The 27,002-nt window shown below is 36.8% G+C and overlaps 1 protein-coding gene across 1 annotated transcript; it reads left to right on the plus strand.

Annotated features, from left to right (window-relative positions):
• Positions 1–996: 996 nt before the first annotated feature.
• On the plus strand, positions 997–22,704 carry LOC126760175 (casein kinase I). Its single transcript, XM_050475639.1, has 4 exons — positions 997–1,175; positions 7,058–7,167; positions 21,312–22,086; positions 22,346–22,704. The coding sequence occupies exons 2-4, from the start codon at positions 7,089–7,091 to the stop codon at positions 22,521–22,523; spliced, it is 1,032 nt and encodes a 343-aa protein (XP_050331596.1). The 5' UTR covers positions 997–1,175; positions 7,058–7,088; the 3' UTR covers positions 22,524–22,704.
• Positions 22,705–27,002: the final 4,298 nt, after the last annotated feature.

The raw sequence follows: 27,002 nt of genomic DNA on the forward strand, positions 1-27,002 counted from the left end.
ATCAGAGAACTTTCCTCACTTGCGTGAACTTCTACACATGACCCCATCCTCCAAATTCATCTCACGTGGCAGAAAAAAGCATGAGAACTAGTAAACCTTTCCTACCAGCCATCCTCAGGTTTCCTCATTAGGACTTACATCAGAAGAACAAGCTGGCCATTTCAAAAAAGCGATATTTTTACGTTCAAGCCACGTTTTCGTTGACCTGATCGTATGTATTTTTGCATTATCTTGTTGAAAACAGATAGATTTTAGCAGATGACTAAATTTAATACGATTTCTGAGCTAACTTGATTTTGGATATATGAGCTTTATTAATCTCAGAAATGCTTAATCATTACACCAACTCAATGCTAAATCGAATATTCTTGACCGCTTCTTAGGCGTTTTTTTATATGAAGTTTTTACGTTTTTTGAGTGCTGCGTACTAAGCTTTAATTATTACAATAGGGGGGTTCTCTTGTTCTTGCAAGATTGCACGAAGACACAAAATGCAGCAACCCTTGTAGAATCCAGTGATATATGAACGGCTGATTCGGTCAATTTATTGAGAATGACTATCGTGCATGACTATTGTGAATTAGCGTACCTTTATAACAAAAACAATAACAAATCTTTATAATTCAAGTAGAAATTGTAAAATCTATTTAAAACTTACCTTCCTCAACAATTTAACAGTAAAATATGTCTTTATGTAAAGTGACACCTTAAACAGGGTTGCAATTATAATTTTAAGTGTCATTGCACGAAAATAAACATGAGTTTTGGCCTGCCATTACAAAAAATTTTCTGCGTGAGTTTCTTGTTGTGTCGTTGCACCAAGAAGAAAATTCTTCAATTCGTGCACCGTGCAAGGTTTTTGCAAGAGCAAGAGAATCTCCCTAATATGTTCAAGCACGTCATTGTTCGTTCGTTGAGTTTATTGTAAGGTGTATTCTCGGCATTATGTTGATTGCCAATAGTTTTGTACCTTTATTATTTATAATTTGGTATTGGCAATCCTGTCAACCATGAACAATTTTCATTTGTGTGCGGTTATAGGAAATTTCGTGCCCTAAAATCTTACTGCATATATGTACATATCTCCGAAGTGTTGAAATTTAATCGTTAAAGAGTGTAATATTTTTTCTAAAACGTTTGGGGTTAGTGATTCGGGACGAAACACGGTTTGTGTGGTAAGAAATAAATGTTTTGAATGCAGAGATGTCGAAGATATGAAGTTTGTTTTCTCATCATTTAATAGTATTATTGTTTTTTCTCTAAAATTCTGTTAAATGATAAATTTAGCTAAGTAGCTAACTTTCATTAGGAATTTTCGAAATGATTTCAAATTTGCTATAATAAAAATTGTTCTTAAAATAAACTACTAGTCACTTAAGTAGCTAAAATCTAATATGTATATTGGTATTGATTGTATAAAATTTAATATATACCTTTTGGTACAGATAGTGAATCGAGTAACTTTCATATGGTTAGCAAATGTCTTCACATTATCCTACTTACGATGGAAATAAAAGTGTATTAATTATAAAAAATGTATTCTAAAATTTTTTGGAAGAAGAATTGTAGCAACCGTCCTCATCTCGTAGACAATATTTGCAAATAAAGATTTAAACACTGGATATTTGTAATATTGTAGGTATAACTAATAACCCTGAAAGTACCCATTTGGGTATATTGTGTGTGAAAACTTTAAAATGCAGTCACTTTAATTCATGTTTAAAATGCGTATGGCCATATTAAAGAGTTTCTCCGAATTAAGAACACATATACATATATATCCATAAAGATAGCCGAGGTATATTTATAGTATTTAAGATTTTTGGATATATATAGTTTATGAATTCAACGGCTGCGATTTAGAATAGGGTTTAAAATGGGTATGTACGGATAGAGGAGGTCCTCCAGATCAAGAATATATATACATATAGTTGCCGCTGACATGGTTTTTGAGATATTTGCATTTAAAGTTCAAAAAATCAACTATTTAAAATGCGTGTTTCTCCGGTTTATAATGAATTTTACACTTATATTTGTAACTTCTATATCCACTAACACTTCACTAATTCGTTTCTAATCATTTATTTTCTATTAAACAGTGCCAAAATAACTTAATTCCATATCAACCTTTAGCTAAAATCCATTTATTCATAAAATAAAATGGATGTAAACAAGCAAAAAATTAGTGTTACTATATTTTGTAATGTAATAAAAGGGTAAAATTAAGAATAACATTTTCAGTGCATAATATAAGTGAAAAAGTTATTCACAATATACAAATTATCAATGTAAAAGTTGTCACTTTTTCAACTTTAAATGCAAATATCTTTAAAACTATAAGTCAGCAGCAACTATATATATATATATAAGTATATATTCGTGATCTGGAGAACGTCACCTTTGCAGTGATACCCATTTTATTCCCAAAATCCGGGGATGCTATTCTAAATCCCACCCGAATAAAAATAAGGAAAAAGAAAGATTATGACGTCATAACTAAATTCATTATCGTGTGATGAGTAATGTAAAATCTTTCAGAATTCTCATTATCTTGATAAATCTCGGTGTTGGATCGGCCAGGGTTATTTTTTTTTTAAGCGCGGCCGAAGGCCACCAACGAAGAAAGGAGTTCAACGCAAAGGAACTCAGCACGCCCAGGTGTTGGTCCGGCCGAGGGTTATTTTTTTGAAGCGCGGCCGAAGGCCGCCATAACAAAAAGGAGTTAAACGCAAAAGAACTGAGCACACCCAGGTGTTGATCCGACCGAGGGTTATTTTTTTTTTGAAGCGCGGCCAAAGGCCGCCAATGTAATGTTATATATTTCCTGTCATTGGGGTGTTAATTGTTTTCTCTATTTCCTTTGGTTCTTCTGTAAAATATGAACGTAAGGTAGCACTGATTTATTAGTTAGAATGCAACCCTTTTGTTATTGTATGATCAAAAATAAATGAACAAAAGTTATTTTTGCACTATTTAGTATAAAATAAATGGTTAGAAACGACTGTGAGCGTCAAAAATAAGTAAAAAGCAGTTTTATCAATATTAAAGTGTTTATAACAACGCAGTCTTTAATGCAACAATAAAAAGTTGTATTACAGAATTCAAGGCTTATATTATAAGAGTTTAACTGAGTATAAATAATAAACAAAAACTAAATACAGCCAAAAATAATTCACATAAACTAAAAATACTCTCGTTTTATCGCGTCAAAGAAAAGTAAACAGATTTCTGTAAAGTTAAAATCTATGTACGTAAACTAAATTAATATTCATTCTAGTATTTTGTTTACTTTCCTTTGGACTTCTGGACATCACTTACTCTTCTGGGCATGTATTCTGCAAAATTTTTTGGAAATTCTCGGGAGATTTTGCTCCATTCTTCAATCAAAGCCTTATTTAGGTCGTCCTTGCTTGAATTGTCCTTCTGCCTGATTTTTCGGTCAAGGTGCTCCTACAGATGCTCGATAATATTAATGTCTGGGGCCTGAGGAGGGTTATCCCGAGTTTTGGTGTTTGATATAACAGCCACTCACTAACAAATTTGGACTTATGTTTAGGATCGTTGTCCTGTTGAAAGATCCAGTTTCCTGATAGGCCTAATTTTTCAATGCTTTGAGCAACATATTTTTTTAAATGTTGAAATAATCGAATGGTTAATCGTGGGCTTAATAAAAACCAAATTCGCAACATCAGATGCTGCCATACAGCCCCAGACCATAAGCGATCCTCCACCGTGCTTTACGGAGTGGGTAACACACTTATCAGTAAAGGCTTTATTTTTGGATCTCCAAATTTTGGGAGACTTTTTCGATTCAAATATTTCGAATTTGCTTTTGTCTGTATAAAAAATGTTTTCCCAGAAACTTTCAGCCTGATTTGTATACTTTTTTGAAAATTTCAAGTTCATCTGTTTTTCGTCTTTGATGTATAGGCCATTTGGCGTGGTACTCGTTCATGCAAACCGCTTTTGTGCAAAGTTCTCCTGATTGTACTGGCACTTACTGGTTTACCCGATGTCTCCGCTATATCTTTTGATATTTGAGCAGCTTTTGAAGCTGGATTTGTTTTTACTTCCCGTACTATTTATCGCGCTTCAATGTCAGTAAGGCGCTTTGGTCAGCTCGGTCAAATTTTCAACAGTCTGATGTGTACCATGTTTATCAATAATTTTTTTTATTGTGTAATAGTGTCTTCCAACTATTTCTCCTTTTTCACGCAAAGATTTATCTTTTTTATTCAAGTCTAATACGAGTTTTCTACCGTTTCAGTGGTCGTTCGCTTACCCATTACAAATATTGATATTTTAGCGAATTAACCTCAAAAAAAAACATAATGATATAAAAAATATGTTTTACTGCACTTAATCTCTTGAATTATAACTGTTTCCAAAGGATATTTGGCGCTTCCCCGAAATAAGTATTAAAAACAAGCAACGGTTGTTGCTACTGTTTACTTTTTTTTGACGCGAAAAAACGAGAGTATTTTTACTTTAAGTGAATTATTTTTGGCTGTGTTTAAGGGGCTATACCAGTGTGACGCATGAAAAATTAGGCGATTTTCGTGATTTTTTTTTAAAGAAAGTACTAGTTTGAATGTTTCGACGTTCTATGGACGTAATAAAGTATATTTTTAGCTATATTAAAAAAAAAAATTACAAAAATATTGAAAAATAACGGAGTTATGTGCTGTCTGCGGAAGTGCCAAAAAAAAAAGTGCCTCAACTGCTGACATGATTCCGGTCGACTGAGTAGCTGAAACAAAAAAATTCAAAGTGTTTATTAAACTTAAATATATTTTCTATACAATGGACTACGATCTTTGAAAAATATCAAAAATTAAGAAAATGGCGTAATTTTGAAAAAAAAAAATCGTTTTTTTACGAAAAAAAATTGTAGTTTTTTTAATGCCAATTTGACAATTTTCAGCCAATCAAAAAGATCGTAGTCTATTGTATAGCAAATGTATTCAACTATATTCAGTTTCAATTTGAAGTCGATCGGTCAATTTCTCGTTGAGTTATAATGTCAGCAATTTTGAAAAAAGTCGTTTCGAGAAAAACGCGTTTAAAGTTTCACTTATTATATATGTTTGCACCTCTGAGCGGTCGCTATTTAGAACGCTGCCATTCAAAAACTATTTAAAATACGACCTCGCCGATTTCACAGGATATTTTTGAATATATGTATGTATAAGCTATCGAAAAAGCAAAAAAAAAAATTTTTTGAAAGTGTCACACTGGTATAGCCCCTTAATTTTTGTTTATTATTTATACTAAGGTAAACTCTTATAATATAAGCCTTGAATTCTGTAATACAACTTTTTATTGTTGCATTAAAGACTGCGTTGTTATAAACACTTTAATATTGATAGAACTCCTGTTTACTTGTTTTTGACGCTCACCCTACGTTCATATTTTTCAGAAGAACTAAAAGATTAAAGAAAACAAATAATACCCCAATGACAGATGGATTTTAACTAAAGATATGGAATTAAAGTTGTTTCACTATTTAATATAAAATAAATGATTAGAAACGAATTAGTGAAGTTAGTGGATATAAAAGTTAAAAATATAAGTATAAAATTATGATAAATCGGAGAAACACGCATTTTAAATAGTTGATTTTTTGAACTTTAAATGCAAATATCTCGAAAACCATAAATTAGCGGCATCTATATATATGTATATTTATATATTTTCTTAATCTGGAGGACCTCCTCTATCCGTACATACCCATTTTAACCCCGAAATCGGGGGTTGCTATTCTAAATCGCAGCCTTATTAAATAATACAAAAATACCTTCAAATATCTTAATTAATGTTTTTCTTAAACTCGACTTATTCACACAATAATAAAGTGGTTTTATGTCAAAAAAGTCATAGATATTATTTGCAATTGAAAAAAGTGTAGTAAAGGAATACCAACATAATTATTTTTACTTTTTTTTGTGGCGAAACTAATATTATAATGTGCCTACCCGATGAATCAAGGGAGGTTTGCAGAAAACCGAATAAAGCTTCACAACAAATTAATATTATACTTCCCAGTAAAGTTAAGCGATTTTTCTGTTATCTGGGGGTATTCATTTTTTTTATGATGTAATGACGAAGGTGCATTTCTTAGACATTTTCAAAAATAGATTGAATAGAAGACCAATTAGGATTGGCATTGTTGATTTATATGACTCAAGGAAATACCAGCTGTATCAAAGCAATCACTCAAAACTAAAATTTTTGCTCCAAAAAAATTTAAAAATAGCTAACGAAATCATTGGATTCGACCAACATGAAAAAGGTGTTACGGCACGATTACGATTCTTGCGGCGCCGCGATTTGATGGTACCGATGGATAGAGGAGGTCCTCAGGATTAAAAAATATATACGCATATACCGTCCTCAGACGCATAGTTTTCGAGATATTTCACTTCAAAGTTCCACAATTTTACATGCAATTCACTCTTATTTTGTTTTGTTTTGTTTTTCTTTACATGTCATGACAAATACCGCCGCAAGAATCGTAATATTGCCAGTGTTAGGTTATATTGAAATCCAGTTAGAACATTTTTATTGTTCATAGAATAGTTTTAAAATTTTGTGTCTGCAAATTGATTGCATTTTTGTATGGTATTCCGATGACTTTTAAATGATGATAATGAATGATAGTGTCATGTATGAGTTTTTGATATTATTTCGGTTCAGCTATAATCAGGACAAATTGGACCAAACATTTTCAGTAGTATCTTTTTAAATACACTTTTTTTAAATTCTTTTTCGTTTATTTCCTTATTGAAAAACTTCATTGTACGTTTTATTTTTATTCTTAATTAAAATAGAATTCTGTTAAATTCGAAGACGAATATTGTTTTTTTGAATGTTTGTGCCACGACATACGATAATATTATAAAAAATACAAGATTTTCTTATTCACGAATTGCTTTCTAAGTTTAAACTATTCAAATAAAAAATTAATTTGCAAAAAAGCTCAATTTTGTTCCCCAAAGAAGTATATCTACCTATTTATAAATCTCTCGTCTGTTAAATATTTTTGTTTACATTTTAGGATTGGAAACTGGTAAATACAACTTATCGCCATGGAGAAGTTGCGCCTCATGAAGGACAATCGTTCTGAAATAATTGTTGGCGGAAAGTACAGAATTATTCGGAAAATAGGTAAATGTTGATTAATATATACATATATAACCTGAATATATGATCGATCCCACGACAATCGGTCTAAGAAACATATTTTCATCCGTTTAAGGGCGACAGTACTACTTAAAATTATTTGGTGATTCTTTTTACCGTTATAACAGGGTGGGGTTTGTTGTTGTGTTCCGAGCAGAAAGTACTTGGAGAGAAGTGTTCCTTAACCGGAAGCATATGAGTCTAGCTCTATAAATGTTCGACCGGAGACATCAGGAAGCATCTTGTTATATGCGACCATATCGGTGCGGTGTTGTTTAAGACTAGCCGGCCAATTGCCTTGTATGTTGCCAAAAATTTTTCTTTGCCTTTTATCCCATTAGTTGCCTAGCGACTTGAGGATTTTGTTTCGGTTCTGTACTCTGGCATATATCGCGTTCAAATGAGGGGTGAAGAGCACAGACTGTCAAATGTTGCACCTAGAGTTTTGAGATTAGTAACAGTCACAATTTTTACGTCATCGACTTTAATGTTAAGATCCAGTTTACACTTCTTCGTCAAGTTTGTATATGTATCGCTAGATTTAGGGAGTCACTCTTCTGCTAAAGATAAAAAAGTTATGGTATTATAGTTAAGCTATAGTAATATGTATGTAAATATTATATACATATGTATTTATTTATATATACACATATGGTCAAAATAATAAGTACATTCCTTTAGGCTGCAGACATGATTGAATTTTGAATGTTTGGTGAAGCAAATGAATGCAACTATGGGTGGATTTTATTAAATTCGACATGGTAGTACTTTTTATAGTAAAAAGAAAATGCTGTATCAACTATTTGTAGTGGGCGTGGCAATTGATTGTTGATATTCGTTTTCTAAGTGGTCAAAATAATAAGTACATTGTTAATTATTTTCAGATTTTCATCAAATCGAGTGATTTATTTTAATGGTTTGCTCTTTAGGTTGTATAGCTCCATGTTTAAGACTCATTAAAAACTAAAAAAATGTATATATGGGTAGAAAAGAGCATTGCAGGGCGGAGGAAAAGGACATCGTCTTAATCCTCATAAAAGAGAGCCAAAGTCTTAGGAATATCGCTAAAATATTAGGCCGTTCATTGTATTTCGTGCAGAATACCCTAAGGATGAAAAAGAATGTTGAAACTCGCGATTGACCAAAAAAGACATAGGACAACCGTATCGTCACTCTAGTAAAAAGGACCCATTTGTATCTTCAAGGATAATATTAGCCGATATTGGTAGCATAATATCTTCCCGAATGGCCCGACGAATACTATATCGAGCTAATTTACCTGCCAGGATGGCCAGAAGAATACCATAATTACAAAAAAAAAAATTTGAGATAAGATTACATTTCGCGAAAAATCATGCAAATTTGTCCGGCCCAAGTGGTCAGAAAAAGTGAGCGAAATATCTTGTGGAACGACGAAACAAAAATTAATTTGTTCGGAAATGATGCCTGACGGAATGTTCGTCGTCCGAAAGGCAAAGAATTGCATTTACAGTCTACAAAAAAGACCGTTAAACACGGTGGCGGCATTGTCCCAGGACAATGGTGTGAGTTCTCTTATATGACTATGTCAATCTCCCGACTTGAATCTAATTGAAAACCTTTGGGGGGGAACTAAAGCAACAGATTGGGTAGCAATCGTTCCAAAATAAGGATCAAATCAGAGAATTTCGTTGAAAAAACCTGGTATGAGATTACAATTGTTACGTGCCACAAACTTATCTCCAGTATGCCAAAACGAATCTCAAAAGGAATTGAAAATAATGGCATATATACTAGATACTGACGAAAGAAGTAAATAAAAATCAAATAGGAGACAGAAAACTCAAACTAATACATTTTTTCATTCACAGATTCCTGATGTACTTATTATTTTGTCCAGCCCTTTTTTTAGTCTTTTTATTATTTGCTAGAAATTTAAGTTTCTATTTCAACTATTTCAACTATTATCACAAATATCTTTATTTTAATTATTTTAGACATATATGAAATGAAATATGATATTATTACACTTTAAACGTGAATAAAAGAAAATTTATTAGTCATTGAATGTTACACGGGCGCATGTACTTATTATTTTGACCATGTGTGTACATATGTCTGGCTTACGGCTTATTACCATTCACAAATCCGCTGCATTTTATTTGCAGTTTGGAAATTCAGTTGTATTTGAACATTATTGAAGTTTATTTCAGAAAAATAATATACATAAAGAAAACGGATAAAAAAATATTTATTTATTTAAATATACAGACGCCTATCGACAATGTACAACTAAAATAAGATATTATATCTTTGGACTAAGGGTGTTGTAATAGACGCAATGTGATTTCTGGAATAAAGGCATTGAGCGAACCACTATAAAAGGCCACTTCATTGTGTAGAGAGTTGACGAGCCTAATGATCCGGTTTTGAGGGCCACTGAGGTTATTGACATTGAAATAGTCGTGTCATTTAATGCACTATGAAATTCCAGAGAAGTCAACGCTAGCCTAAACTCTTACATAGCTTCATTTGTATATTAGCGATACGTTTTATTGTGGTGTAGGTGAAAGTAGACCAACTTACGGTGATGTATTCTAGAATTGGAAGAACCAAAGATGTAGTAATGAGTTGGGTTTCGTGAAAGTCCTGGTTATAAAACCTAAAACTTTGAAAGCCTGGAGAGTGATCTTATCAATATGCTTGTTGATGATGTTCTTTAAGTGCTCGACTTCGCTTATTATCTAATTGTGTAAATTATAATAATCTGACATTCGTGAGTATGATCGTGAGTATGATACGATTACACACTTTTTGATGTTCAAATCTAGTTTGTTTTTGTGCCACCAGCTCGATAGTTTGTAAATATCACTTTGGAGAACACGGGTGTTTCCGTCACTAGTTTTTTCGTACTGAAGATCTTCAATTCATCAATATCGTTTGCAAAAATATTAAAAAGAGTTGGACCCAGATGTGATCCTTGGGACACTCCTGAGGTCAGATCAGGCTTGGTAGATAGTTGCGCATCAACTTCCAACTAGGTATAAGTGGATATATTTCTTTGCTGAAGTCCGTGTAGACTGTATGAACATCCTAACCGTTAATTAGAGCTTCGAGTAGATAATTTGCTCCTTGCTCGGTGATAGTGTTTTTAAAGAATGCATTGATTGAGGAAAAACTATTTTTTCAAAGAGTAGATCGGATTGTATACAAATTTGTTTCTAGTAGAGACATCAGACCTTGGCCCAACCTTGGGAATAGGACATACAGAGATTACAATGTTTTGTAGACGGTGTTAATGGTAGCAATCGGCGCTAGTTCATTTTCGATTAATGCGGAGCAGTGACCTGATTGTACACACTCTTTAAGAAGGATGCAAAAATATTGCTAATCTCAATTCCAGTGACTGCCGTTTGATTTTCCCAGTATGGAATATAATTTTGCATCTTCTTCTCTGTTTGACAAATTTTCAAAATACACTTGTGTCATACTAGACATGATCTAAGGGGCATGTAGCCGCATCCGGATATATTTTTTAATTGCGGTGAAAACGCCTCCGCCACGTTCGCTATTACCTGTGGAACTAATTTTGTCTTTCCTGAAGATGTTAAACGAGTCGTCTATTACTTCCCCATCATGGATGGCTGGGTGAAGCCATGATGCATAAGGCATCAATTCTTCTCACGATATAGTAAATAATTGGTACGACCGTCTGTGTTTCCCTTTTCTTTGAGCGTGCGAAAGTTTTTGCCAACTAATTTCGGTACAACGTTAATATATTTTATAGTTTTAAAAACGTTGCCATATTTAACTAATATGGCCGGAGGTTCTTGAATTGTGCCAACTGGGCTGGAGTAAGATCAGGGGTCGAATCTTTACATCCGTGAACGTATCACTCGTCAGGTAAAAGCCTGTATTTCGTATTATGACATACGTGATCATAACGCTTCTATCGTAATCTGGAATAATGACAAACGTCAACGAGTATCCGTTCGTTCGAATATTCATTCGAACGCAAACTACCAATCGTAATAGACAAATTTTATGGAAATGTGAGCAAATTTTTTTAAATTTTATGTTTTTTATAATTTTTAGTAATAAAGAACATAAACAAGAAACCAATAAATGGAATATCTCATTAAAAATAAAAATTATTTATGTGGACAAAATTTTTGTATTTTAGTTGACATTAAAAATTTAAATATTTACTAGGTTAAGAACATATACATTTTTGAATTAAATTTATTAAATAATACTTTATTTGGTCTCTTATCGTTTGGTCGATTGCGGTGAGGCGGTTCGCTATCCCGGTGCCCACTTCTTGTGTGTGATAAGAATCGCAATTGTGAGGGTAGTAAGTTATTGTAAATTTTATGCAGATGTTATGTAATGACTCACAAACGTTAGCAAATCTTCCACTTTTGTGAGATGATACCTTCCTCTGTTGCCATATCCTAAAATTCTCCAGCGTCTTTTTAAGATTCCATGCTTTGTTCAACGATACATCTACAAAAAAAATTTGTTAATGAGGATTAAAACTTTGTTTTTTTTTTATACCTACGCTATTGCTACGATCTTTTAGCTATCTCCGCACTATTTTTTTATCTCCATCACTTTTAATAAAGCTCAAATAAAAAACAAAGTTGGATATACTTTAATATTGCACGATGGATTTTAAATCAATAGTGGGCGAGTACGCCCAACGAAAGGATGATACAGGCAACAAAGTTTAAAACTGTGTATATTACCAGATAAGTCAGAAGGCAGTACAACCTGGATGACGGTTCTGTCCTCATCGAGACTTTTTTACCATTTGCTTTCTTGGACGTTCAGCACAACTACATTGGACTAACGTTTTCTACGTTCTGAGAACTCTTCGATGATTTCTTCTGTTGGAGCCGAAACACTAGTGAACGTTTGAGACTATTTTCAACTGATCTTAGTCTGTTGCCGAGTTAGGCTTGTGAAATCTTTCCGGATATTGGTGGTTTTATTTTCAATGACATACTTAAATTTGTTGAATTTGTTTTCAAAGGACATGGTGATCTTCGTACACTGGTCATCGAGCAGACGTTTAAGCTTATGCATGGTAATTGAGTGGTTGTTGTTGTTTTAACGGTTACTCAATCCTCGTTGGAATGGTACAAATTATCTAAGTTGTCGTCGACGTCAACTAACGGGAGGCCCAAGAAACGTGCTGTTTCGACGGGGTCCGACGAAAGGGAAAAGGGTAAGGGTGTCAGATGAGTGTGGTTGGCGGGCAGTGTCATGCGGAGACTCATTGCACGCAGGACATATATTGAACATGTCGGGGTCTATTCTGGACAAGTATGAGTTTAACCTGCTACAACATTCAGAACTAAGATGCGCAAGGGTCACTCTCGTTTCTCGCGGCAACTCGAGATTTTCGTCTGCAATAGGTGGTGATTTGACTCCAAGAACGTCATTCACTGGAAGGGCTCCGCTGTGAATGGCGGACAGTACTTATCGGAAGTTGGTAGTCCGGTCGGCGTATTGTTCGATGCGTATTGTTTGATGTCGCCGACGTAATTGAGGATCTCGATGTTCCTAGGAGGCGGTCCCGCCCAAGCAGGTGGCTGCAGGGGTGATTTCTACGAAAACATCCCAGCATGAACTGCTTGGAGAAGAGTTCATTATGATCCTGATCTGGGAGCATAAGCGTCTCACTATGTAGGTCTTCAGTGGGAGACATCAAGAGGCATCCTGCCTGGTAATTGAGTCATCATTGCCACTTCCAGGGTCAAGATTCTGCTGAGTTACGACACTAGCTTTCAATTTGCAGGAATCACATTTGCAAAGAAAACCTTATAATTTGATTTTATTTGCTAGCAGAGTGAATTCAGTTCTGGTAAGACCTGTACATTTGGAGTGAGTCCACGGAAGGCAGTTAGTATATATGACACTAGGAGATTTAGCAATGACGACTGTATACAAACTCCACATGTATGCTGAAGCTGTGTGTTGTTTTTAGAAGGCGTAGGCATTCGCCGTGTAATCAACTCCTTTTGCGAAATTGAATAACTCATTTTTATTGAGTTGACGGGCGATCTATTCTAACTCCAACTTCTACTTCAAATCAATTGTACAATGTCACTATATAGTTTATTCAAATTGTTTCTTATGATTTCATAGCACTTCTGACCATAATTCGAGGGTATTTAGCGAAAAATCGATAGACGTCGTTGACCACTGGTCTATTTAACTAAAAACACGCCTAAGTCGAAAAAAATTCAGTTGATGCTAATCTTTTTCTCTGATTACAGTGGTGTGGTTCACCATTAATTCCTGCATAGATTTTTCATCACGATAATTCAGCGTCACATTCTACCGTAATTGTGGCAGACCGTTGTGGCCGAACACGAAACGAAGGTCATCGCTTAGCCATCGTATTCGCCAGATTTGGCTTCCTGTGACTGTTTTCTAAACTGAAAAATTGAATTCGAGGAACTTGTCTTGAGTCCAATCAAGACATTCACAGAAGGCATTGCAGGTCATGTCAGTCCAGGCTTATAACAAGTGTATGTAAAAGGATTGCTCCGTATCCTCCTGACTCGTGCTGGCATGTTTCGGCCTGCGCACCACGCGTGAGTGGAGTGAGTCGTACGTGGCCCCATGATGCAGAAGTCTGCCCCCGCAAAACGTAACAGCTGCCAATCAACACCAAAGTGTGACAACCGCCTCTGCGGGTTCCACAGCTGCAACAAACACCACCTCCACGCCACTCCATCACCCCCAGGATCACCCACGGACACCCGCGACAAACTCGCATTCTTCAATTCAACTGCAACGGACTCCAGAGCAAGATCGAGGAGATAGTTGCACTTATGAACCGGGAACGCGTATCGATAGCTGCGGTCCAAGAAACCAAGCTAAAAAGCCGCACAGATCTTCTGAGTTGTGCCGGTTTCAACGTTATATGTAAGGATAGCGAACTAGATAATGGTGGTGGCCTAGCCTTGATATTGCACAACACCGTGCAGTATCGTCTAATCGATGAAGACATTGACCGCAGAGATACTACCCTATTCGGTCAGGCGATGTCGAGCCCGAAATATTGACGATTCGACATTCTGCACAATGAATGACGAAGCCCCACACGGGGGTTATGGGAACCTGTAATAGTTTGCCCGATATTACCATTGCTAGCGGTGGTCTGATAAATAGCATAACCTGACGACCTATGCTAACTCTCGCATCAGACCATCTGCCCATAATTATCTCGATCGAGAAACCTCCCGATTTCGTTTCTGTGGACAACCGTACCTTTATTAACTTTAATAAAGCTAATTGGGTCGGCTTCACAGAATTTACTGTGAGCACCTTCAACGCTTTACCCATTCCTACGGACGTATGCGTTGGCGAACGTCGATTCCGCAAGGTGATCGCAGCAGCTACCGTTCGCTTCATCCCGACTAGAAGAATAGCGGAACTCTGAACCAATTTCTCAGCCGAAGTAGCCGTTTTAGCTAATGAGCGCGACACCTTACGCCATGCCGATCCCGGGGATCCCCGAATAAGGGATCTCAATTTGGAGATTCGGGAATTGGTAAACCAGCATAAGCGGACGAAATGGATAGAACACCTGAAGTCCTGCAACCTCTCCATCGCTGTGAGTAAGCTTTGGGCTACTGTCAAGGCTTCGTCTAACCCGAAGAGACACTATGACCGAACTGAAGTTCAATTCAATGGTCATGCCTCTTCGGACCCGAAGAAATGCGCTTTAGCCGGCAATTCACACTACATCAAAGGACAAAACCAAGCGATGTGTTACCCGACGGTAACCAAAAGACTGCGCACCACTTACTTTCACCGATGAGGAGGTTCAGAATGTCATCAACAAATCGAAATCCATTGACCCTGGGGGAATCAACATGCTTATGCTAAAGCATCTAGGCTCGACGGGAGTAAGCTATCTTTCCAAGGTCCTCAACCTGTCGCTTACCACTCTTCAAATACCCGATGTGTGGAAAGTCGGAAGAGTGGTCCCACTACTGAATCCTGGGAAACCCGCCAACAAAGGGGAGTCCTATCGTCCGATAACTCTCCTCTCCCCAGTAGTGAAGACACTTGAGGTCTTGTTACTCCCGCCATTCCGTCCTTCACTTACCACCTGAGCCTAGCCAACCACCAGCATGGATTCCGAAAAGTGCACAGCACCACCATAGTACTTAGTGCCCAGATAGTTCATGGCCTTAACCAGAAACCGCCCTGTGCGAGAACAATTCGTAGCGTTGGACTTGTCAAAAGCTTTTGACAGAGTCAATCACACAACACTACTGCAGGACATCGAAAAAACTACGCTTCCTCCAAGACTGAAGGGGTGGACCATGAACTACCTGAGCGGTCGACAATCATCCGTACTATTCCGAGGTGAAACATCTAAACAGAGGGTTCCGAAGGTTGGTGTCCTCTCCCCGCTACTGTTTAACTTCTACATCTCGAAACTCCCACAGCCCCCAGAGGGGGTTTCCATAACCTCGTACGGAGATGATTGTATGATATTAACGTCGGGCAATGCAATCGATGGCATGTGTTCAAAAGTAAACAACTACCTCACCGACCTTTCTCGTTTCCTCACTGCACGGAACCTAACACTTTCCCCACCAAATCCACAGCGACCATATTTACGAACTGTACATAGACTTGAGCTTAATATTGTAGTCAATGGCGTCAAAATTCCGACTGTCAATAATTTAAAAATTTTTGGTGTAGCTTTTGATAGTCTATGCTTCTTCACTCCCCATACGACCGCGATTATCGCCAATGTATAGAGCCGCAACAAAATCCTCCAGTCGCTAGCCGGCAGCACATGGGGAAAAGTCAAAGAAACGTTGTTGGCAACATACAAGGCAATCGTCCAGCCGGTCCTCAATTACGCAGTGTGGCGGTGTGTGACAATAGCAACATGGCTCCATTACTTCACACTGGAGTCCAATCGACAGTCAGCCTAGTGGTCTGCATATTATAATCCACTTCTCAAGCGTAGACAGACAAAAAAGTCGACTGGTAAGGTTATGGCATCAGTCTTTTGGGATGCATGTAGTATAATATTCATTGCTTCCCAAATATTTCTGTATATCTCAAACTAAAATAGACCTTTTTATCAACACTACAGTTATTCCACTATACGAATATTTTTATGTTAGATATCGCGTTTGCCCATAATCTAGCAAAGTAGTCGCAATTCCTTGTGATATTAAAAGAGCAACAATCAGTCTAACCAATATACTACGCATGCATGCATACGAAAATTAGTGTTCTCTCCCATTAGCTTTATGCTGTTATTATATTACTCATTTCTTTTTTTGAAGTAATAAAATTTTCAAATGATTCTTTCATGAATCCTTCTACCATCCTGTACCGTTCCCCCGGTACCACCGTCAAGTATTACGTCGGGTGGATGGTTGAGTGACATTCATGCGTACGTGATGGTCAAAATGCATTCAGTTAAAAGTTGTATTTACTTTGCCCCACCTCTGTTGGTCTGATAACCCCCTCGTACATTGTTCGTAGCCAACCCTTCCCGTGACGTCAATGTCAGTGTGTTTGAGTCGCAGTTGTTCGCTGGCATGTTGGGATTTCATAAGTCCGGCTGCAGCTTCGCAAGCAGCTTTCCACTTCTCTCATGATTATATTTCGGGCAATAGAAGAATGTATGTTTAACATTTTCGACGGTATCGCCTCCGCAATAATCACATGTATCGTTATTTTCGTGTCCGAAAAAATATGCTTAGAAGCAGCCATGTCCTGTGAGGATTTGAGTTAGGTGAAAATCTACCTCACCGTGCGGTCTATTTAGCCATGGATCAACGTTAGGGATCAGTCGGAATATCCACCGCCCGTTTCCGCTTTCCTCCCACCGTTTTTGCCACTGATTCACCATCTCTGCCCTTGCAATTCTTTTTAGTGTATTGTGCTGTAACGAGTCTTTCGTAAAGCGTTGAATCTCGTTGGCCAAGAGGTCTAAAGGCTGTAAGCCCGCAATTACTAGGGCAGCATCTTCCGATACTGTGTGGAACGCAGAGCATACTCTCAGCGCGTAAGTGGCATATATCGAAAAAAGGCCACGGCGATATAATTTTATTTCGAAGGCTTTTTCCCATATCTGGTACACCGGCTAATAGTCGTATTTTATTTGGCTATTAGTAGGAGCCCTAGTACAGGTCCCAGGGGGACTCCACCAGTGACTTTATTTTTTAGAGCATTCGTTTGTGTTGTAGCTCAAAGTTCTTTCCTCGAAATAGCTAACTATGATGTTGTAAAGTTATAGAGGCATGGAGAAGCTTTTTAGTGCACTCAATATACTAAGCCAGGATGCCGAGTTAAAGGCATACCATACAGCACTGTATTGTGCCTCCTTTCCATCTTTTCCCATTTATAGCCGGTTCAGCCGGGGTCTTTACCAGGGTTACCGCTGCGGTTGTGGATCTTGCCTTCCTGAATCCGAATTGATTTGGGGATAGTCCACCGGTATCGTCGATTGCCTTATCTAGCTGCTGGAATATGATCCGCTACAGATTTAACCGATTGCATGCTTCTCGGACTTCTTCATTCGAAACAGTCGGTGTACCCTGGGACCTCACAGTCTCCTGATGGAGGGGGGGTCGGATAGGGAAGAGTACCGAAACTATTTTCTCAATTGTTGAGGATGAGGTTGGCATTTGTCCGCTAGTGCTGAGTTCTCTCATTACCGTTTTATATGCGAGTCCCCATGCGTTGTTTTGAACATCGTCACACAGTTTGAGGAAACATTGCTGCTTACTTTTTTTGATTGACTGTTTAGTAATTTTCTTTTATCCTTAAAGTGTTTTTGAAGAGTGGTGTATTCAGATGTGATACATGACCTTTGGTACAAGCGCGTTGCTTGCTGGCATTCTTTACGTAATCTAGCGATTGTCTTATTCCACCTATACACTGGGGAGAGGTGATTGCGTCGAGATAGCTTGAACATTGAAACGTCGCATGCGTTCTTAATACAGCTCATAATTGAGGAAGCAGCTTTGTTAGCTGACAAAAAATTGTCCGGAAGAGTAGTCTAAAGACTACTTCAAAGTGGTCTGGGCCGAATGTTTTGGGTCGCCAGTTACTTCTTTTTAGGACTGTCGTGCGTGTGTAGTATTTATTTCGAATATAATTGCATAGTGATCGCTAAAAGTGATTTTCGGCAACTGACTGTTTTAACAAGTCATGTGCCCTTCACAAGGGTTTTCGTTCAGTTGTAAAAACTTCATGTGACCTGTTGAGCTGCTTTCTTGTATATTGGTCACCTGACGTTCCGGTAAAGTTATCAATTTCGTTTCCACCGGTTTTCAAGCAGAGCAAACATTTCACCATATCTTCTGCAAAGTCTGGTCCTGGCCTCATTAGCAGAGGTTTTTGCAGTGTGTCCGTAGACGAGACATTTAAAGCATCGCTGTGGCTGTGGTCAGTAGAAGATGTTTAGCTGCCTCAACCGGAAGGTTAATAAGTGCTGTTTGGGTGTCTCCATACGACTTTCTTAAGCTCTTGATTGTTGATATCGTCAGTTCAGGGTTTCCTAATTCTCTCCGTAAGGCATAAAGAACTTCCTCCTTGCTTGTGACTTCACCAAGGTCTTTGCATTCCAGTAGAGGCTTCTTTTACGTATCTTTACCACGATATTTCCGAATCCGATGAGTGTTTAGTCGGACTTGATTTTCCGTTAGAAACTCGGCGTAGGAAGGGTAGCCGTGTTTTGAAATTAATATCGCTTGGGGTTTTGTTTTTAGCAATTTTGCTGTCTTCTGGTTGGCATTCCTAGATACTATATTCCACTGCTCCTCTATTGGATTTGTTGTTGTTGCTTTATTATCAGGCCCTTTCGTTGGCTGCGTGCTTACATGTGTTATTGCTGACGACTTTGCAGTGGCTTCATACATTTGAGTAGTAGGAACATCATTTGCTATTATTGATCGTTTGAATTAACCAATTAATCTTGTTCTTGCTCAGGTTTTTGGCGAATTGACGCATGATCGTTGTTTCGCATATGTTGATTTACATGCCTTGGATTTTGGCCATGGGTGAGCGCAATTAACTCTTCTATTAGTATGCCTAAACCAGCAAGCGCGCTCTCTCCTTCCCTCACACTTATTGCATTTTCGTTGCCTTGTGTGCCTTGTGTTGGCCGGTCGCCTGCGCTGGCTTTGACGACGTTAACAGCTGGTGTCACATCGTGTGGGACCGTATTTGATCACCTCATTTGTAGTTAGTGTAGCAAATTTAAGTGTCTGGGCGCTTTGTCGATCAGGCGAGGTCCTGTTGCTCCTTGTGAACGGACTACAATCCTCCTTGTTACTAGAGATGGTGTAGTCCACTAGTGTAGCTGATGCTCGGAAATTCCTCAGAGTGAAATCCCCAGGAACTTCTCTTTGAGTGGATTGTGGGATCTACGCAGGTATCTAAAGGGAGAGCTAAGAAAATGCGCGCTTAGGAACTAATTATGGATTATTTCCTATCGTACTTGGTGCCATAAGCGGGGCACCAGAAAAAGTCTCGTCAATAACTCACTTCACTTGTACACACAAGGTCAAAATAATAAGTACATACGCCCGTGTAGCATTCAATAACTAATAAATTCTCTTTTATTCATGTTTAAAGAGAAATAATATCATATTTCATTTCATATATGACTTAAATAACAAAAATAAAGATATTTGTAATAATAATTGAAATAAGAGCTTAAATTTCTAGCAAATAATAAAAAGACAAAAAATGGCTGGACAAAATAATAAGTACATCAGGTATCTGTGAATGAAAAAATGTATTAGTTTGAGTTTTCTGTCTCCTATTTGATTTTTATTTACTTCTTTCATCAGTATCTAGTATATCAGCTATTATTTTCAATTGCTTTTGAGATTCGTTTTGGCATACTGGAGATAAGTTTGGGGCCCCACGTACCAATTCGAATCTCATACTAGGTTTTTTCAACAAAACTCTCTAACCGATCCTTATTTTGGAACGATTGCTTCCCAATCCCTTGCTTTAGCTGCCCCTAAAGGTTTTCAATTGGATTCAAGTCGGGAGATTGACATGGCCATTTAAGAGAGCTCACAACATTTTCCTGGAACCATTTTTTTAACAACGTCGAAGTTTGATTAGGATCATTATCCTGCTGAAATTTCCATATTAGTGGCATACTTTCCTCAGCATATGGCAGCATCTTGTTTTCCAAGATATCTATATATTGGAACCTATTCATGTTGTCTGAAATACGATGTATTAGTCCTACACAACTAACATTCCATCAGGTATCATTTCTGAACCAATTAATTTTTGTTTCGTCACTCCACAAGATATTGCGCCCACTTTTTCTCACCACTTAGGCCGGACCAATTTGCATGATTTTTCGCGAATTGTAATCTTATCTCGAATTTTGTTTTCGCAATAATGGTATTTTTCTGACTATCCCGCAAGGTAAATTAGCTGGATGTAGCCTTCGTCGGGCCATTTGGGAAAATATTATACCAATATCGGCTGATATTATCCTAGAAGATATCAATGGGTCCTTTTTACCAAGAGTGACGATACGGTTGAATGTTGTTGTTGATGTCTTTTTTGGTCGAAAGCGAGTTTCAACATTCGTTTTAATTCTTAGGGCATTCTGCACAAAATACTGTGAACGGCCTAATGTTTTAGAGATATTCTTAAGACTTTGTCCCTCTTTTATTAGGTTTAAGACGATTTACTTTTCCTTCGCCTTGCAATGCTTTTTTCTGTCCATCTATACATTTTTTAGTTTTTTAATGAAACTTAAACATGGAGCTATACAACCTAAAGAGCAACCCATTAAAATAAATCACTCGATTTGATGAAAATCTGAAAATAATTAACAATGTACTTATTATTTTGACCACTTAGAAAACGTACATCAACAATCAATTGCCACGCCCACTACAAAGAGTGGATTCAGCATTTTACTATAAATTTTCACCATAAATATCGAATTTAATAAAATCAATCCATAGTTGCATTCGTGTACTTCACCAAACATTCAAAATTCAATCATGACTGCAGCGTAAAGGAATGTACTTATTATTTTGACCATATGTGTATACATATATTGTGTATAAACGCTTAACGTAATATTTTATATCTGTTCTATTCTATTTTAGGCAGTGGATCATTCGGAGATATTTATTTGGGAATGAGTATACAAAGTGGAGAAGAAGTAGCCGTAAAAATGGAAAGTGCAAATGCACGACATCCACAACTCTTATATGAAGCAAAATTATATCGAATTCTAAGTGGTGGAGTTGGAATTCCCAGGATCCGATATCACGGCAAAGAAAAAAATTTTAATACATTAGTTATGGATCTTCTCGGACCATCCTTGGAAGACTTGTTCAATTTTTGTACACGCCATTTTACTATTAAAACGGTGCTAATGCTGGTGGATCAAATGATTGGGCGCCTTGAATATATTCACTTAAAGTGCTTTATTCACAGAGATATTAAACCTGATAATTTTCTTATGGGAATCGGGCGTCATTGCAATAAATTGTTTTTGATTGATTTTGGCTTAGCTAAAAAATATAGAGATCCGGTTTCCCGCACTCATATACAATATCGTGAAGATAAGAATTTAACGGGAACAGCACGTTATGCTTCAATAAACGCTCATTTGGGCATTGAACAATCCAGAAGAGATGACATGGAGTCATTAGGATACGTTATGATGTATTTTAATCGTGGAGTTTTGCCATGGCAGGGAATGAAAGCCAATAACAAACAACAGAAATACGAAAAAATTTCTGAAAAGAAAATGTCTACTCCTATTGAAACTCTGTGCAAAGGATTTCCAGCAGAATTCGCAATGTATATAAATTATTGCCGCAGTTTGCGATTTGAGGAACAGCCCGATTATATGTATCTCCGGCAACTTTTCAGGTAGGACATTTAAAACTTTAAAAACATACATATATATACATATGTATATACACTTGCGGCCAAAACGGAACAACTAATAGAAATAGTACGCATCTTTCCCCAAAGAGGAATTGTGCTTTACTTAATACGTAAATATTTGAGAAAATAAAAGTACACAAATGTCTTGTATTTGTAACAAAGATATATATGTATATACATATATTAATACTAATAATGATCTTAAATTTGATTTCTAATACATAAATCCTTTTGCTTTCAGAATCCTTTTCAGAACATTAAATCATCATTATGATTATGTTTATGATTGGACCATGTTGAAGCAAAAAACACATCAGGGCCAACCAAATCCCGCTATTTTACTGGGACAAGCTGAGTCACGCAACGAACGTGATAAGGAGAAAGAGAAGCAAGGTTTAAAGCCGATGATATCTGATTGAAACCAATGTGAAAAATAATTTGTGAAATAACAAGCGTATTTCCTAGGGTTAGAACTGGAATTTGATCATAATAAATAATGCAAATCCATTTTGCACATCTGAGGATATTGATATATAATTTACATTAATTACTGTACACATTTTGAATTATGTCAATAAAGACTAATTGTTTTAAACCTGATTCCGTTGTATTCTTCCATTTATTTTGTAACTAGCTTTTTACCCGCGGCTTCGCTCGCAGTGGAGCCTTAAATAAGTATGAGAGATAAAGGGTAAGGGTGTAATAATAGAACTGAGTCAATATGATAACTAAATTTTATTGCCTGGCTGAGATCAACAATTTTTAAGAATTACTACAGACAATGAAGTTTCAACACCTGAAAATATGCCTATTGAAATGCAACAACAAATGTTAAAATATATTTCACCGTAACAAAAATAAATAATTCTGTATTCACAATTTAACAATTTAAAAAAATAAAATAAAATATAAATAATGTATTAATCTAGCATATTTTTGTAGACAATGTTATAAGTTTTCCCGTCGGGTGCAAATATGTCTAAATTCTGGGCATTAGATACACGTGAACAGGCTACCTAAAGTTGACCATGAGAGAAGCATTGGTTTTCTAAATGCACTCCTGCTACCTGTAATGTTTGTCCTTGTGCTTTGTTTATAGTAACAGCAAAGCTAAGCTTGACGGGAAACTGAACCCTTTTAAATTGGAATGGAAGGTCAGTGGGAATAATTGGTATCCGAGGTATTATAACACTATTTCCCTTACCGAAACCTGTTAAAATAGTAGCCAAGTATGTTCTGTCCCAATTTTGTTATTCGAAGCTTTGCCGAGGAGCATCTAGATATCGCATAAGCATTACTGGTACATTTAGTTTCAATTGAAGTTTATGTGACGGTACACCCAATAGTTCAAGTGAATTTAAAAACTCCACAGGATATGAAGTACTTAGTTCCGTATCTATAATTGTATCCATTGACAAATATTCCTTCATTTCTCCTTGAACCTCGTTTAAAATGTCAGTGTTGATTCTATTAACAATTTCATTTCTTGGTGCTAATATTGCTCCTGCACACAACCACTGAGCAATGAGATCCACATCACTTTCTACTAAATTATAAAATTCTCTTGACAGTAATATATAGCCTTCAACGTCAACATCTAAACAACCATTACCAATTTTCAACAACATTTCTGCGAAAAGTCCTGAATCCACGTCATTATGAAGATGCACTCTCATATTCGTTTTCAGGCGGAGTTTTTCAATGATGATTTAATGTACGCTTGAATTTCATCTGCTGGTGTCCCCCTCTGAATCACTGGGAGGGTTTGACGGAAATCACCAGCCAATAAAACTACCATTCCTCCCATTATATCTGTACTATCTCGCAAGTCCTGGAGAGTCCGGTTTAATGCTTCTAAAGCCTTCTTGTGAGACATGGTACTTTCATCCCACACTAAAAGCTTGCATTCTCGCAGCATCCTATAACCATACAAATTACTGATTACCTCAAAAGTTTGAATAGTTTTATACTGCATGTAACGACAAAAGAAAATAACAATAAATATAAAAAAATTACAAACATTTGAAACTATGTACTATATATTCAATTGAATTAGATATTGTCGTCACCGCCGGTAATATAGTGGGACGGTATTACAGTATTCATTGTTGAAACTTCATTTTAACATTTATAATATTAGTATGAGTATGATTTGGATATACCAGTTTTCCGCTTCCGAGGCATTTTCTAAGAAAAGCAGAGTACGAATTAACATCAGCGAGTAAGATCTAAAATATGTAATAAAGTGACAGCTAACCACAAAAATTACGGATTACCTCAAAAATTTTAATAGTTTTATACTGCATGTGACGACAGAAGAAAATAACAATAAATATAGAAACAGTTGAAACCAGTGGCGGATTTGCAGTCCTAGCCGCTCTAGGCCCAGGCCATGTGCCGCCCCTTTCTCAGCACCCATCATTATAGACTCAAGACATAATTCATGAATTTACTTTATTCCCACTTTTAATTGATTCAGAAAATTGTTTAACTAAAAGCTAGACGATAAAGGTAGTTTATAATACTTTCCGAGATTTCAGGGATGATTGGACATTTAAATAAAACATTTAAAAATGGTTTTAGGTTTTGTTTTTAATAAAATAAATGTTTTACTCGTACAATGTGTTACAAAACTCGTCTGCACTTAAGCGCAGCAAAACCATTAACCAAATCTTCGCAATCCAATTTGCTTAAAAAATCAGCTTCTATGTTAAGCAAAGCAAGATCGTTTAACCTCTGCTCCGTCATTGTTGTGCGTAAATAGTTTTTCACTCTTCGCAAACAAGAAAACGATCTTTCTCCAGTACAGTTACTGGCAGGTGTACACACACACATACGAAGAGCAATATTCACGTTTGGGTAAATGGTTTGAAGACCTTCGGTTCGTAACCATTTCAACAAACTGACTGCATCTTTCGCTCCTCATTTTTTATGTAATAAAGTGAAATTTATTGTAGAGTACTTTATAAGCATCCCGACGTCTTTACGACAATGTATCAATTACTACTTAAAATGTATTTATTCTAAAATTTTCACGGCCATTTTTTTGTTGCATCTCTTCACCTGTATTTGTCTCGCCAGAAAACGGCTTACGCTTTCGATTGCGTCGAACATCTTTTTCGTATTCCAGTACGAAGGACAGTTTTTTTCGCTTTTTTTCGAAATCATCGAGATTCTCTCTTGTTTCACCAACAAAATGTTTTAAAGCCTCGTACAGTTCTATGACAATGGTAATGTCAATTTCCACACTCTAAAGTTTTTTACTTGTGGCGTTAATGCGATCTAGTAAATATCCCCAAAAAACAGCCATGAGGGCCGTTTTAAAACGTTCCAGTTTCAAACGAATACCTCTTTCTTCGCTTATAACGGTTCTCTTCTGTTGTGTGTCATTTTCGATGGTGACTAGCGCTTTATGGATTTCATTCCAGGATTCGCGTAAACTTTTGCATGCGTCTGCACGAGCTGACCAACGAGTCGTTGATAGACTTTTGACGGTGAAATGGGTTTGAAGGAGTTCCCAACGCAACGAGTTGTCGCTGCAAAGAAATTGTATAACTCTTGGAGTAGAGAAAAGAACGAACAAGCCTCTTGGCTGCTTTCAGCTGCACATTCACCTACTAAATTCAGCAAGTGTGCTGAACTGGGAACATGGTCGGCAAGGGGTGAAATTTCCTTTATTTTAGCTTGTGGTCCGTTCTAATTGCCTGACATGTTAGCTGCGTTGTCATATGATTGCCCGCGGCAGTTTGAAATGTCAACTCCCTATTCAGTTAAAGTTGAAGTAACAGCTTCTGTCATTTGTTGTGATTTGTGGCCTGTGGAATAAACTTGAAAAACCGTTCTACAGGTGATCCATTAGGCAGGACATATCTGATTACATAAGTGAGCTGGTCTACCGATGTCGTGTCAATGATCAGAGAAAAATATCTTGCTGTTAATATTTCCATTACAATTGTTTTCAAAACTTTGTTTCCCATAAGTCGAATGAACTTTTCCTATGTTGTTGAAGAAAGATAACTCGTAAATCCTGAGCCTGGATTTCCATAACGTGTAATGTGTTTAGCTAAGAACGGATCGAACTCGGCGATAAGCTCTAAGGATATTAAATAATTTTGCCTTGCAGAGGACAGCATTTAGAAGCTGACGTTCGAAAAATGTCTCGACAACTGTCGCGCTTTATCTTTGTAAATGCGCTCACTCTTGGGAAAGTCATTTTGGATGTACGCACCGCACGCGCGTCCGCACGAGCTTGACTGACACGCGCGTAATAACAACAGGTTAGGTACCTAAGTACCTATTCTTCCTAGATACTTTATATGTACGATGTACGAAATTATTTATACTTTGATTCGCAAAAATAGTGATTTAGGAAGATTATATAAGACTGCAGTTAAGATACTTTGCATTTGAGTTATTTCTTGTTAATCTTGGTGTTATCAGTGATTTTTTTGGCACGATTTGCCGCCCTTAATATCTGGCCGCCCTAGGCCCGGGCCTACTGGGCCTTAGGGAAAACCGCCGCTGGTTGAAACTATGTATATTCAATTGAATTAGATATTGTCGTCACCGCCGGTAATACAGTGGGACGGTATTACAGAATTCATGGTTGAAACTTCATCCATGTAATGCTAGATGGCGTTGAAGTAGCTAAATTTTACGATTTTTTGACAAACAATTTTTTATCTTTCTTAATTTTTTTTTTTTAATATAGGGTACCCTATTTTACTTCTAATACCTTCAGGAGTATATGTATGTACAAAGTTTTATGATGATCGGTTAAGTAGTTTTTGCGTGAAAGCGTAACAAACAAACTTACATTCGCATTTAATATAAATATTTGGTGCACAGTGTACATCATCGTTTTACGGATACCCAGTTTCCGAAACATCTGAATTACA

This window comes from Bactrocera neohumeralis, chromosome 5, assembly GCF_024586455.1.
Source record: "Bactrocera neohumeralis isolate Rockhampton chromosome 5, APGP_CSIRO_Bneo_wtdbg2-racon-allhic-juicebox.fasta_v2, whole genome shotgun sequence".
NCBI classification, from domain to species: domain Eukaryota; kingdom Metazoa; phylum Arthropoda; class Insecta; order Diptera; family Tephritidae; genus Bactrocera; species Bactrocera neohumeralis.

Bases quoted from the DNA above. Each gene is read 5' to 3' on its own strand.
- LOC126760175 (XM_050475639.1), top strand. From the start codon at position 7,089: ATGGAGAAGTTGCGCCTCATGAAGGACAATCGTTCTGAAATAATTGTT. The intron at 7,168-21,311 runs GTAAATGTTGAT...ATTCTATTTTAG, and splicing joins CAGAATTATTCGGAAAATAG to GCAGTGGATCATTCGGAGAT. The intron at 22,087-22,345 runs GTAGGACATTTA...TTTTGCTTTCAG, and splicing joins TATCTCCGGCAACTTTTCAG to AATCCTTTTCAGAACATTAA.